Source organism: Eptesicus fuscus, chromosome 1 (genome assembly GCF_027574615.1).
Source record: "Eptesicus fuscus isolate TK198812 chromosome 1, DD_ASM_mEF_20220401, whole genome shotgun sequence".
Lineage (NCBI taxonomy): Eukaryota > Metazoa > Chordata > Mammalia > Chiroptera > Vespertilionidae > Eptesicus > Eptesicus fuscus.
Genome location: NC_072473.1, coordinates 136371249 through 136386067, shown reverse-complemented (window position 1 = coordinate 136386067; position 14819 = coordinate 136371249). Strand labels below are relative to the sequence as shown.

Genomic DNA, 14819 nt, shown 5'->3' with positions numbered 1-14819 from the left:
TCACCGGGCACTACCTCCTCAGGTTCCCCCATGCTGAGGGTGCTCCGGGGAATCCGCGTCTGGGCCGGGAAAATGGCGGGGGCGGTTCGGTTGGGCCTAGGGTAGTACCCCAGCCGCGACTGGGGCCGTGGAAGCCCCTCGGGCTTCCATGGCGACACTCTGGGCATCTGAAGCCTCAGCGTTCTAGGAAGTCAACAAACGGCAGCCTAGGGCAACCGAGGAGGAGCGTTCTGGCGCGAGGGGAGGCGGGGCGAGGAGAGGCGGGGCGAGGCGAGGTGGGGCGGGAACCATTAGGAGGGGAGCGGAGGCGGGCGGCAGTTAGTGCGCAGGCGCAGATGCAGCGGCGGCGTGTTGGAAGTGCCCGCGCGCCATCTGGTGGCTCGGAGGGGAAGAGCGACCACGCCGCGCAGTGATGCCTGGGAGTGCTCATCAAGTTGAACTCTGGTAGAGGAGGTTATGGCCCTGCCATGGACCCTGGACAGTGACAATGTAATGGATATCACCTGCTCTCACACCAGCTCTGCGACACAGGCAAACATCAACGCACAAATGTAGTAATACTAATAATGGCAGCCATTTCTAACTAAATGAGATAGGCAGTCTGCTAAACATCCTAAATCGTGTTTTGTGCCAAATCCTGGCATATACTTAATGCTCATAAAATCTTTATTAAATAAGTCAGCTCTACTACAGTCGCGTATCATAGTTAATGATTCCATTGCTTATGGCTGTGAAGATTATGCAAGGGAGAGCTGGGGCTCAGTTTTGCCAGTCCAGCTGTATGCTGAATGGCCCCGCTGTGTTTTCCAACAGGAGAAGGCTGAGGTGTACAATCTGTGGCATGAACAGGTTCAAAGAGATTTCACCATCAGCAGAACATCATTGTTGTAGAATTTGCCCAAAGATGTTATATTTTTCTTCAGTCAAATCTTAGTTTCCTGTGCATTAACACTTGGCCATCTGACCTGGAGAGCATTATGCTAAGTGAAATAAGTCAATCAGAGAAAGACAAGTATCACATGATCTCACTAATATGTGGAATCTAAGTAACAACATAAACTGATGAACAAAATATAAACAGAGGCATGAAAGCATGAACACACTGTTGAATCTCAGTGGGAAGGCAGGGGCGGGTGGTGGGAAGAGATCAACCAATGAACTTGTATGCATACTAGTATATGCATCACCCATGGACACAGACAATAGGGTGGTGAGGGACTGGGGTGGGGGTGGAAGCGGGCTGGAAGAGGTTAATGGGAAAAGGAGGACGTATGTAATACTTTCAACAATAAAGATTAAAAATATAATAAAAATAAAATAAAAATAAATACTTGGCTATCATAAAACAGGCACAAATCCATCTTTCAGGACTAGAGTTATGTACATGTGGTAGTTGCAGGCATAGGCTCTAGAATTAGACAAAGTTGGATTCAAGGATCCCTGAATTCCTGTGTGTACAGGAGTGTGTTACTGAAATTTTAAAGGGTGTTTACATTAAAATTTGGAGGGGAAATTAAACTGTCCAATATATAAACAATCACCTACTTACAAAGCAAACTGGGAGTTACTATGAAAGAGTTTAACAAGGAGCATTGACCTAGTGTGAGAGGTTAAGGAAGTTTATCTGAAGGAAGGACTTTATTTTATTTATTTATTTATTTATTTATTTATTTATTTATTGTCTAAAGTTTTACATATCTCTCCTTTTTCCCCAATTGACTCCCCCCACCAGTCATTCCCACCCCTGAGGGCAAGCCCCCACCACCCCAGTATCTGAGTCCATTGCTTATGTTAATATGCAGGCATACAAGTCCTTTGGTTGCTCTCTGACCCCACCACCTCTCTGGCCATTTGTCTCTGGATCTATTTTTGTTCATCAAATTATGTTGATCATTATATCCCACCTATGAGTGAGATCATGTGATATTTCTCTTTCTCTGACTGACTTATTTCACTTAGCATAATGCTCTTCAGTTCCATCCATGCTGTTGTGCCGCAACCTGCACAGCTGTGTTCAGGATCTGAAGGAGGGGCCAATGCACAAGTGTAAACACTAGACAAGAAATATGAATTATTAAGGTGGTATGTCTTTTGTGAAGAGCACACTGACCTCTGGCTGGTCCGCGTTTTATTTAGTTGAATACACATTTGCCCTTTAGCAATGCATACAGGCATATCAAAGATAAAGCTTGGTAAATAGTAAAAGGATTATCAGGTTAGGGCAGTGGTCGGCAAACTCATTAGTCAACAGAGCCAAATATCAACAGTACAACGATTGAAATTTCTTTTGAGAGCCAAATTTTTTAAACTTAAACTTCTTCTAATGCCACTTCTTCAAAATAGACTCGCCCAGGCTGTGGTATTTTATGGAAGAGCCACACTCAAGGGGCCAAAGAGCCGCATGTGGTTTGCGAGCCGCAGTTTGCTGACCACGGGGTTAGAGAATTGCCTTGAGTCACCACTATCTCAACAAATGAGATGCTTAGTGTCAGCCCTGCTAACGCCCAAGGTCCATTGGCCTTCTGCGTTCTTTGGTGCACTCTCATGATAGTATTGGCAGTGGGTGGCTTCCTGCACTGTTGCAAATGGTAAAAGTTCAGGAAGGAAGGACTTTAAATGTAAGAATTAAAAAAGAGGTTGGGAAGTGTGACACAGCTTTGGGTACAAAGTAAACCAGTAAACCTAAACCTCATGGAAAGGCTCATAAGGAGCTTGGCTCTTTCCAAGATATGAATTAGGTGACACTCATGGCAAGGTCTTGCACCTCTTAAGAATCTGATATTTTATCCTAAGGACAATGGGGAACCATTGAGGGCTTTCAAGCAGTGGATGGATAGTATCACTTATGTGTATTCCTGGAATCATTCTGCCTGGCTGATTTGTGAAGAATAAATTGGAGCAGGGAGGAGGGTTCAGAGGCTATTACAGAAATTCAGATAAGCGGTCACACTGGCTTGGAATACGGGGCATTGACACTAGAGAGAAGCAGGCAGATTTGAAAATATTTTAGGATGTAGATTCAACAAAAAGTTGTGTCTGACTATAGACTCCTAGGCAGGACAGGACTAACCCTAGCCCCGCCCCCCTTCCACCCAGTAGAGCAGATCCACCTTCCAGTTGCTGCGGCATGTGTGGCCATGCCCTTGTAGCCCGGATACCCACCCCTTTGCCGAAAGGACTCCAAACCCCAATGATCCTTCAGCAGCCCCCAAAGCCATTGCCCGGAGTCTGGCCCAGCATCCCTTGTGGGCTGCCTCAGGGGCTCCTTGAGGCCTGGACTCGAGGGCGCCCCTGCGGGAGCAGTTCCTATCCAAGGAGAATATGGCCACCCACTTCTCTCAGCTCAGCCTGCATAATGACCAACCTTACTGCAGTCCCCCCTTCCTCCCAGTAGCTCTGCCACACTCAAGAGCCCTTGCTCTGAGCTGCTTCTCTGGTGCTACCCTGGAAACCTGATCCCTGAGGCCCTTCAGCAGTTGCGACTGGGGAATACCCTACCTCCCATTACCCTGCAGCTGAGGAAATAATGGAGCTCTGCGTGATGGCATGCAGTGCACCTGCCCACCCTCCTTCTCCCCCACAACAGGGGAGACCAACACCCCCATAAAGGGACCACCTGCTCTGCTTTTCCTCCAGACCAGGCCTTTGAGCACCTAGACCTTTCCCCAATAGAGGAAGATACTGAACCTGGGGTAAGAGGGACAGTTACATAGAAAGGGAGGCATTCTCCCCCATGCCCCAGAAGAACTGAATAAAGATTGCTGAACAGAAAAAAAAAATGTATACACACTTTAACAGCTGATAACTCAATTTTGAAAATGAAATGTATTTTAATAAACACTGCCTTTATAATTACTCAAAGTGTTTTTATAAATTTTTGGGGACACCAAAATATATGATATCTACATACTATTTTTATGTATGATATGGATATATAGTAGTATATCATATATGTCATATGATGATGTTATTGTCTGTCTCAAAAGGTTGTTAAATTCTACTATGTAACATATGTAGAGAATTTAAAGCTTGGTGCCTGCAATAGAGTAGCCCTCAACACCTATCCTATATTATAAAGAGGTAATATGCAAATTGACCATCACACCCTCACACCAGATGGCTGCCCTATGTGGTCACAAGATGACCTCCACAAGATGGCCAGCAGGGGAGGGCATTTGGGGGCAATCAGGCCGGCAGGGGAGCAGTTAGGCGTTGATCAGGCTGGCAGAGGAGTGGTTAGGGGGTGATCAGGCTGGCAGGCAGAAGTGGTTAGGGGCAATCAGGCAGGCAGGCAGGCAAGTGGTTAGGAGCCAGCAGTCCTGGATTGTGAGAGATATGCCCGACTGCAAATCAGCAGTCGGACATCCAAGACTGGAGAGGGTACAGACTGGGCTGAGGGACACCCCCCACCAGTGCATGAATTTTGTGCACTGGACCTCTAGTCCTATCTAATAAAAGAGTAATATGCAAATTGACCATACTTCCTCTACACCCACAAGCCACGCCCACCAGCCAATCAGGATCAAGTATGCAAATTAACCCAGCAAAGATGGCTGCCGCCACGGAGCAAGCAGGAGGCTTGGGTTTCCCGAGCAATGGAGGAAGACAAGCTTCTTGCACACCTTGTCTGGCCCTGGACTCCACTCAAGGCTACAAAGTTTCAATTATAGAAGATAAATAAATCCCAACAAAAATGGTGGCAGCCATGGAGCTAGAGAGAGCAGGAGGCTTGGGCTGCCCCCAGCAATGGAGGAAGCCAAGCTTTCTGCCTGCCCCTGCTGGCCTCTGCTCAAGGCTATAAAGTTTCAATTATGGAAGATAAATAAATCCCAGATACCAGGGCCTCTGCTTGGGTCGCCGGGGGGCATGGCCAGCCTGCAAACCACCACAGGCCCCTCACCTAGGCCACCCCATGCCCCAAGGGAACTCCCACCCTGTTCTGGGACACCTTTAAGGGCAAACTAGCCAGCCCCCACCCATGTACCAGGCCTCTATCCTATTTAATAAAAGAGTAATATGCAAATTGACCGTCACTCCCACACACAAGATGGCTGCCCCCATGTGGACACAAGATGGCTACCACAAGATGGCCAGCAGGGGAGGGCAGTTGGGGGCAATCAAGCCTGCAGGGGATGGCAGTTGGGGGGGACCCAGGCCTGCAGGGGAGAGCATTTGGGGGGGACCAGGCCTGCAGGGGAGGGCAGTTAGGGGTGACGAGGCCTGCAGGGGAGGGCAGGTAGGGGCAATCAGGCTGGTAGGGGAGCAGTTAGGCATCAATCAGGCTGACAGGGGAGTGGTTAGGGGGTGATCAGGCTGGTAGGCAGAAGTGGTTAGGGGCAATCAGATAGGCAGGCAGGCGTGCAGTTGGGAGCCAGCAGTCTTGGATTGTGAGAGGGATGTCTGACTTCCCATTTAGGCCCAAATGGGCAGTCAGACATCCCTCGAGGGGTACCAGATTGGAGAGGGTGCAGGGTGTGGGACACACACCCCTGTGCATGAATTTCACGCACCAGGCCTCTAGTCTATAATAATAAAAGTATAATATGCTAATTAGACCAGACGTCCTTCTGGATATCTTTCTGGATGATCTTCTGAACGAAGCTGGGGCTGGAGGCAAGCCCGGGTCCTCGGTGCCTGCTGGCAGCCAGAGGGAAGCCCAGGTCCTGGGTGCCAGAGGGAAGCAGGTGCCGGCAGAAGGAAGGCCTACTCTTGCACACATTTCATACATCGGGCCTCTAGTTATTATATAAAAGCCTAAGTGACCAGCTGACTGGCTGACCAGCTGATAGGCCAGTAGCTATGATGCACACTTACCACTAGGGGGCAGACGCTCAACACAGGATCTGCCCAGAGACAGCAACTTTGCAGAGTGCCCTCTTGCACTCTGGGACCCCTCAGGGGATGTTGGACTGATGATTTTGGCCCGATCCCCACAGGCCAGGCCGAGGGACCCCACTGGTGCATGAGTCCATGCACCAGGCCTGTAGTTACTAATAAGGTAAAATTGGCCACATTCATCGTATTTGTAAAAACCCAGGGTATGCTGCAATATAAACAACCTCAATCTCAGTGCTTAACACAAATAAAAAGTTTCTTTCTCACTTATGCTACATGTCCAATGTGGGCCAGTGAGGGGATGTTCTCCACCTGGTCCCTGTAGGCTACTGAAGGAGCTTCAATTATCTTATCACTGTACCATATATGATCCTGATCTCTTTGGTTGCTGTAACAGGGCAAGAGAGAGAGGGAGCAGGAAATTCACTGTTTCAGGGCAGAGGTAACGTGTCTCCTTCTCAACAATCAGATCCAGTTTTCTTTTTAATATATACTAGAGGCCTGTTGCAGGAAGATTCCTGCAAGAATAAGGCTTCCTGCGGCCATCTCCGCTGCCCCGCCTGCTTCCCTCCCTTCTCCGCCGCCCTGCCTGCTTCTCTGCAGCTTCATTCCCTTCTGCAGCACTTGCCTTCCTTCTACACTGTCTTCAGTCTTCGCTCTGTGCCTGGATATGCAAATTAACCGCCATCTTGGTTGGGTTACTTTGCATACTCGCTCCTGATTGGCTGGTGGGCTTGGCTGGTGGGCATAGTGGATGTACAGTCAATTTGCATGTTTCTCTTTTATTAGATAGGATTTTATTGATTTTTTACAGAGAGGAAGGGAGAGGGATAGAGAGCTAGAAACATCAATGAGAGAGAAACAACAATCAGTTGCCTCCTGCACACCCCCTACTAGGGATGTGCCTGCAACCAAGATACATGCCCTTGACAGGAATTGAACCCAGGACCCTTCAGTCCGCAGGCCGACTCTCTATCCACTGAGCCAAACTGGTCAGGGCCAGGTCCAGTTTTCTGTGTCCCTGCACACTGTAGGGGGGGCTGGGAAAAGTGGGAGTGTCCATGACATTCAGTGAATAGTAAATACCTCTGCCACAATCCCTGTACCCAGATGGTTTCAGCCTGTGGAGTCACCTTCCTCATGTGGGAGAAAGCAGGGAGTTAAAAAGGGTATAATTTTATGACTCATTTGATGCCCCCTTCATGCATAGTCAACCACTAATATACTTCTCAGGAAATCATGTTGATATACAGAAGTCAGCACCCATCTGACAACATGTATAACTCTTGGCAATTTACCCTGTTAATTCTAGTTGTTATTCATTTCTGGAGCATTTCGTGTCAACTAAAAATAGACATTTGATAGATTACGCTTTTTAGCTGAACTAGTTCCTTTTTTGACAGCATTCAACAAAATTTCCAAGGATTTATTTTTGAGTTGCATTGCAGTGTAGCTGTTATCACTGTTTATCTCTATTTGGAATCAGATAAACAGGTGTCTGTCTACTTTGAAAACTTCAGTTTGAAATCCCATAAGCATACACATTTACAAATCAGATTTAATAGCTTCTTTGATTTCTGAATTTTTGTAGTGCAGCTCCAGGATATCTGAACTAAGAATGCACAGGTCCAAAGCTAGGGAGTTTTATTTAAAAATAATATTTTCCCCCAGCCTATTGCTTGCCTTCTTCAAAATTTAAAAAGAAAAGGAAAAAAATAAAAAGAACACAACCAAAAGAAATTAATGAACAAAAATAGGGAGTCTATAAAAAAATTAAAATTTTAAACATTTGAAAAGACAATTAACTCTACAATTAAAAGTGAAAATAAAAAATATATTAAAAAGTGAAAATTAAACAATAAAATTTATTTATTTTGCTTATTAGATTGGCAAGGATTAAAAAGACTTCCCAGTCTAGTTAGCAGGAGACATAAGCACATTTATTCACAGTTTGTAGGAATTAAAAAAGACAAGTTCTTTTGAAAATGCAATTTAGCATTATAAATTTATATATATATATATAAATTGAATTTATTGGGGTGACATTGGTTCACAAAACCATATAGGTTTCAAGAGTACAACTCAACAAATCATCATCTGCACACTGCATTGTGTACCCATCTCCCCAAAGCAAAGTCTCTTTCAGTCCCCATTTATCCCCATATTGCCAACTTCCACCTACCCCCACACACTTTTCCCTCTAAAGGCATACAATTCTTCCTTATCATAATCACTTGTATAAATTCTTCAGAATTTATTTTACAGGAATATACAAATTTTCACCAAAAACATGTGCAAGGATGTTTATTGCACCCTTGTTTGTTAGAGTGAAAAAATTTAAAGACACCTAAATATAATGGAATATGATGCAACCATGAAAATCAGTATTATAGTTTTATGTGTACTTATATGGAAAGATATCTAAAATAAAATTTTAATTGATAAAAACAAGTTGCAAAATAATATGCAGAGTATTAATACATTTCATAAAGAAAGGTGTGCTATATACATAGGTAAAAATCTGGACCAATATTTACTATACAGTTTAATAAAAGTTCTCTCTAGGTTGTGGAATTAGATGGGCCTCTAATTTCTAAGTAATTCATATCTGTGTGGTTTTAATTTTTTACAATGCACACAACTTGCTTTTTCTATAAAAACAGTTCAAAATATAAAATAATAAACCAAAAAATTATTAGAAGCTGACAATCATAGCAGCTAACATTTAATGATCATTTACTACATGACAGGCACAGTTTTAAGTACTTTACATATATTAACTTATTGAATCATCACAACATTCTCTAGGGTATATTTGATTGACTATCCCATTTTTACAGATGAAGACATTGAGGTACAGAGAGGTTAAGCAATTTGCTCAAGGTCAAACAGTTACTGAGAGGTGAAGCCAAGATTTGAGCCCATGTCTGTCTGACTACATTACCCTAGCTCTTAGAACTATGCCATCTAGCTATTAAGGAAAAATAAAAATATTTTAGGAAGGAAATATATGTCAGAAGATCCTAGTTAATACCAATCCAGAACAAACTGGCTAACCATTGATTACTGCACAAGTTTTGAGCACAGAGTTGTAATGACTGTATCTCTTTATGGGTTTTATTGTATACCAGATTTCTGATTGAGGCCTTTTACCTACATTATCCTTTTAAATATATGTTCAGAGAGATCTAGCTTCAAAATACATCTGAAAACTCATCATGTTTCATCACCTCCACTATTACCTCCCTGTTCGAAAACAAACACCATCACCTTTTACCTACACTACTTCTACCACTTCTTTTCCTTTTTTATTTTCTAAAATATATTTTTATTGATTTCAGAGAGGAAGGGAGAGGGAGAGATAGAAACAGTGAAGAGAGAGCATTATCAATCAGCTGCCTCCTGCATACCCCACACAGGTGATCCCCACACTGGGCATCCAGTCTGCAACCCAGGCATGTGCCCTGACCAGGAATCGAATCACCACTCCTGGTTCATAGGTTGATGCTCAACCACTGAGCCATGCTGGCCAGGCTTCTTTTTTTTTTAATCTTTATTGTTTAAAATATTACAGATGTCCCCATTTTTTCCATTGACCTCCATCCCCACTCCTTTCCTTTCATCCCACTATTGTCTGTGTCCATGGGTTATGTCTATCTATATATACTGTATAAAAGCCCAGCTATGAGAACAGCAGAACAACCAGAACAACTGGTTGCTATGATGCACACTGAGCAGGGAGGCAGGTGAGTGGTTAGGAGCAGGCAGGCAGGCAGGTGAATGGTTAGGAGTGGGCTGGCAGGCAGGCGAGCAGTTAGGCATGGGCAGGCAGGTAGGCAGGTGAGCGGGTAGGAGCGAGTGATCCTAAACTGGCAGTCGGATATCCCTTGAGGGATTCTGGATTGCAAGAGAGCACAGGTTGGACTGAGGGACACTCAACTCCCATGCACAAATTTCATGTACCGGGCCTCTAGAATGCATATAAGTTCTTTGGTTGACCTCTTCCCCCCACCCTCCCACCCCTCCCCTCTGAGGATCCTCAGTCTGTTGCATGCTTCCATGTCTCTGGATCTATTTGTTTGTCAGCTTATTTTGTTCATTAGATTCCACATATAAGTGAGATCATGTGATACTTCTACCACTTCTTAATTGGTGTTCCTGCTTCCACCCTAACAGTAAGCGCAATCTAGGAGTCAGAATGATCCTTTTAAAGGCATGGTCTGCCTTCCCCTTTGTCAAGACCCTCCAGTGGCTTCGCTGATGACTCAAAAGCCCAAGTCCTAACAATAGCCTACAAGACCATGCATCACCTGGGTTTCCAACTCACTGAGCTCATCTCCCACATCAACCCTGCAAGCAAGGAATTAGTAAATCACTTTACAGATATTAATGATCTCTAAGTGTTTCTATTCGTAAATATTGAGCCAGTAATCAAATCTAGTTTTATTTGACACTGATGATTGGAAGCCTTATATTACACAGTGCTCTAATAAAATGTTATTTTTATAGTAATATGAGCATATTTTTGCTAGACATAACTTAGACATTTCCTCTTCTTTGGGTAGTAAGTTGATCTAGCATTGCTGAAATTGCTGATAATGTGCTTTGCCTCTTTTTTTGAAAGAGGCTCAGAGCTTGGGGTTTGTTCTTGTAAAAAGTCACAGAAGTGAAGATCCTTAATCTTTGCATTTGTATTCGATTTTAGAAAATATATTTATTTTGAAGAATATTTTGAAACTTAAATAGATGAAACATATAAAAGATTTTCAAGAAGAAAAATATCATTTGAGGTGAAAAATAAAGGGTGGCTATAAAAAATTGATCTGATGCCCTAGCCAGTTTGGCTCAGTGGATAGAGTGTCTGCCTGCGGACTGAAGGGTCCCAGGTTTGATTCTGGTCAAGGGCATGTACCTTGGTTGCAGGCATATCCCCAGTAGGGGGTGTGCAGGAGGCAGCTGATCGATGCTTCTCTCTCATCGATGTTTCTAACTCTCTATCCCTCTCCCTTCCTCTCTGTAAAAAATCAATAAAATATATTTAAAAAATTGATCTGATGATCTCGGATAGCTCACACTCTAACTCAGAAGACAATTCTAAATCAAGAGTTGTAGGGGTTGGGGTGTGTGTGACAAAGATGAAGGGAATAAGAGGTACAAACTTCCAAGTTATAAAATAAATAAGCCATGGGGATGTAATGTATAGTATATAGAAAATAGTCAATAGTATTATAATAACTTTGTGTAGTAACAGATGATTACTAGACTTATTGTGGTGATCACATTTTAGGTATATAAATGTCAAATCACTGTGTTTTACACCTGAAACTAATATAATATTGTATGTCAACTATACTTTAATAAGTAATAAATTTAAAAAAGAAGAGTTGTGAGGGATCTATGGCAATAGTTATATGCCCATGTAATTACTGAATGACTATTTTGAAGGATCATGTAATGTGATGATAATGGATAAAATAATTTTACCCATACTATGCACCACAAAATGGTCTAAACCCTATATTTATTTATTTAAACTTGCATATTACAGAAAAGAACAGGTACAGAGAAGTTAAGCTACCCAGGGTCTCTCAGCTAAAATGTGGCAGTGCTGAGGTTTGAGCACATGCAATCTAGTTCCAGAATCCCAGCTCCTAAGAACTGCACTATACTGCCTCTTGAAAGAGCACAGAGCAGTGGGCTTCAAGCTTTTTAGATTACACATCCTCATTCATAACCAACTAGAAGACATGAGAGTGCATTGATATAGTCCATGAAATCAGCCTTCCTGGGTAGATATCTAGGACTAGAAGCTATCAGCTGGTACACAGAATCTGTGAGAAGACTGAGGAATGAGGCTCAGAAAAAATAAAGGCAGATATCAGGGAAAGCTACCCATAGAAACAATACATTCGTATTTACGTATTTGTATGCATATACTGCCATACTAATATATTATGTTTAAATTCTAAAACATATACAAAGAGATTAAAAATAATGACATAAAAAAATAAACATACCAAAAAGTTCTAATATTTGGTTGGCTCCACCAAGATAGATGTCTTGAGCATCCCTTGGGGAACACACATCTCAATTTAGAAAATAGGCCTGGGGTTTTGAATTCTGGCTTTACCACTTATTACCTGATTAATCTGGGCAAGTTTCTTACTCTTTGCCTCTGATTTCTCATCTGTTAAATCAGGGTAATAACTCTTAATTTGTAGGATTGTGTGGTTTAAATGAGATGATGTGTACAAAATCCCTCATGCCTGGCTTTCAGTAAGCTCTTTACATATTACTTTCCCTTATAATTTTAGTTTCCACTATTTGTTTTATGGTCTGTGTTTTAAAAACTGTATTACTTTGTACATACTCATATAACGATGTTGGAGGCAGCCCTGTAGTTAGACTTGGTGCATCTAGATGGAGCCAGATTAATAGCATTCTCATGCTCAAAGACATGAGAGCTCGTTGAAGTATCCCATACAAATCAGCTTTCCTAGATAGATATCTAGCACTTGAGACTATCAGCAGTGTACAGAACCAGTGGAAATACTGGCTCATAAAAAAATTCAAGTTCAAGGAAGGCTACCCAGCGGGAGCATTCTAGCTAGGATACCACTGCTGGATGCAGCCACTAATTTAACCATGCTTCTAATCTCATTGTGTCATCATCTTTTGGTCACATTCTTGAGAGCAAAGTCCTTAGGTAGGGGGGATATCCAGTTGGCTGACCCTAGTTCACCTACTAGTTCACATTCTTTTCCAAGAGGTGGAGACAGAGAGTATTGTCTCCTTTGGTGGGAATTGGGCTGCTGTCTGCTTTCAAGACTCACACATTTGAGGATCTGTAAATATTAAGAAAGAACTAAAAAACAAGGTAGGTCAAATATATGGTAATAAATGGAAACTAGATTTTGGTGGTGAGCACATAGTAGAGCATAGAGATGTCAAATTATAGTGTTGTATACCTGAAAATTATATTATGTTATTAACCACTGTTACATCAACAAAATCAGTTTAAAAAACAAGGCAGTTATCTGTCTCTACTAAAAAAGACAAATCTTCATTAACAGATGACCTATTAAATTTCTATTATTAACCTGAAATGAGACAAGAGTACAGAGATTTATTTTTTATTTCCAGTTCTCTATCTTCCCTCACTCATTTCCTTCCTTCCCCCATTTCCTGATCTTAGGAAGGTCCCTTTATCTCTCTAGATTTTTATATAGAAGATCAGACTTAGACCCTCAAATCTAATTGGGAGTTCAAATGCTGAGTGTGTATATATATACACACACACATACACACACACACACACACACACACACACACACACACACACACACATATACACTGAGTGGCCAGATTATTATGACCACCCCATCAGTACTTCGTTGGGCCACCTTTTGCCTTCAATACTATGTCGATTCTTCTTGGCATTGACTCCACGAGATGTTGAAAGGTGATACGAGGAATCTGACACCATGCCTGATGAATAGCACTTGTCCAGTTCTATGAGATTTGATGGTTGTGGAACCAGCTGCCTGATGGCTTTTTTAACTTCATCCCACAAATGCTCAATTGGATTGAGATCTGATGATGGTGGGGGCCACCTAAGCAAGGTAAAGTCTCCCTCGTGTTCTTGAAACCACTCCTGCACAATACGAGCACCATGGCATGGCGCATTGTCTTGTTGGAAGAAGCCATCTCCATTGGGATATGCCATCGACATGATAGGATGAACTTGATCAGCAACGATACTTAGGTATGTTGTGCTATTCAGACATTGTTCCACATGAATTAAAGGGCCCAAATCATGCCAGGAAAACATGCCCCAAACCATAACACTGCCCCCACCAGCTTGAAGGGTGGTACTCATGCATGTGGGGTGCATACTTTCATGCTGTTTCCGCGAAATTCTCACTCTGCCATCTGCATGATGCAACTGGAAACATGATTCATCGGACCACATGACTTTTTTCCAATGCTTGACTGTCCAATCCTTGTGTTCCTGTGCTAATTGGAGACATTTTATCTTGGTAACTGTGAAATTATACCTAATTTGCCTACAAACGTCAGGTAGTCATGATAATCTGGCCACTCAGTGTATATGCCCAACAGAACACCTACTTACTAGGCCAGTGGTCGGCAAACTCATTAGTCAACAGAGCCAAATATCAACAGTACAATCATTAAAATTTCTTTTGAGAGCCAAATTTTTTAAACTTAAACTTCTTCTAATGCCACTTCTTCAAAATAGACTCGCCCAGGCCATGGTATTTTGTGGAAGAGCCACACTCAAGGGGCCAAAGAGCCACATGTGGCTCGCGAGCCACAGTTTGCCGACCACGGTACTAGGCTAATACCTAAACTTTGTTTTCCTGACAGAATACCTACCTACTAGGCTAATACCTAAACTTCATTGAACATGTATTTCTATCAGTACAATGTTGGTTTTTTTCAGTTGCTATTTATATAGAAAGCATCTATATTTATGTTCCTAAAAGGTAGTGTAACATTTTTATAATAGAGTAATAAATGAGACAGATATAAGAAATTCTTGAATATGGTGTATTTTCTTGTGTGCATTCACAAGGGAGATCAATATTACTCTCTGGGTTCACTCATATTTTTTTTGCAAACTTCTTGTCCCCAGTCTTTAATCTTGTACATTCTATATCTCTAATCACCTGGCTAAACCACTAACCATTGCTCATAGATCCATACTTGATATAGATCCATACTTCAAGGCTTCTCTCTCTCCTGGTAAAATGCCAGTGAAGTGTACTGCTTAAAGTTTTGTCCACTTGTAGCATTTCCCTTCTTCAGGTATCAGATTCATTATAGCTGCTCAATCTGCAATGAATCATGAATTGTTGGATACAGACCAATCCAAAATTACATTTCTCATCCTTGATCAAGCATCTTTATACTCTGTTCTCATACACACATCTCAGAGCTTTTGCCAATATAAACTAGAAATC

At 42.5% G+C, this 14819-nt stretch overlaps 1 protein-coding gene and 1 pseudogene across 2 annotated transcripts in view; one reads left to right on the top strand and one right to left on the bottom strand.

Annotated features, from left to right (window-relative positions):
- The window catches only part of RPGR (retinitis pigmentosa GTPase regulator), a 56891-nt gene extending 56724 nt beyond the window's left edge, over positions 1-167 (bottom strand). Inside the window, exon 1 of one of the 2 annotated variants that reach the window (XM_028127728.2) lies at positions 5-167. In XM_028127728.2, coding sequence (XP_027983529.2) covers positions 5-167 — 163 coding nt within the window. The remainder of the gene's footprint in view (positions 1-4) is intronic. The other variant, XM_054714503.1, reaches the window with a different exon arrangement.
- Positions 168-3321: 3154 nt separating this feature from the next.
- Positions 3322-3607, top strand: LOC103296468 (host cell factor C1 regulator 1-like; annotated as a pseudogene).
- Positions 3608-14819: the final 11212 nt, after the last annotated feature.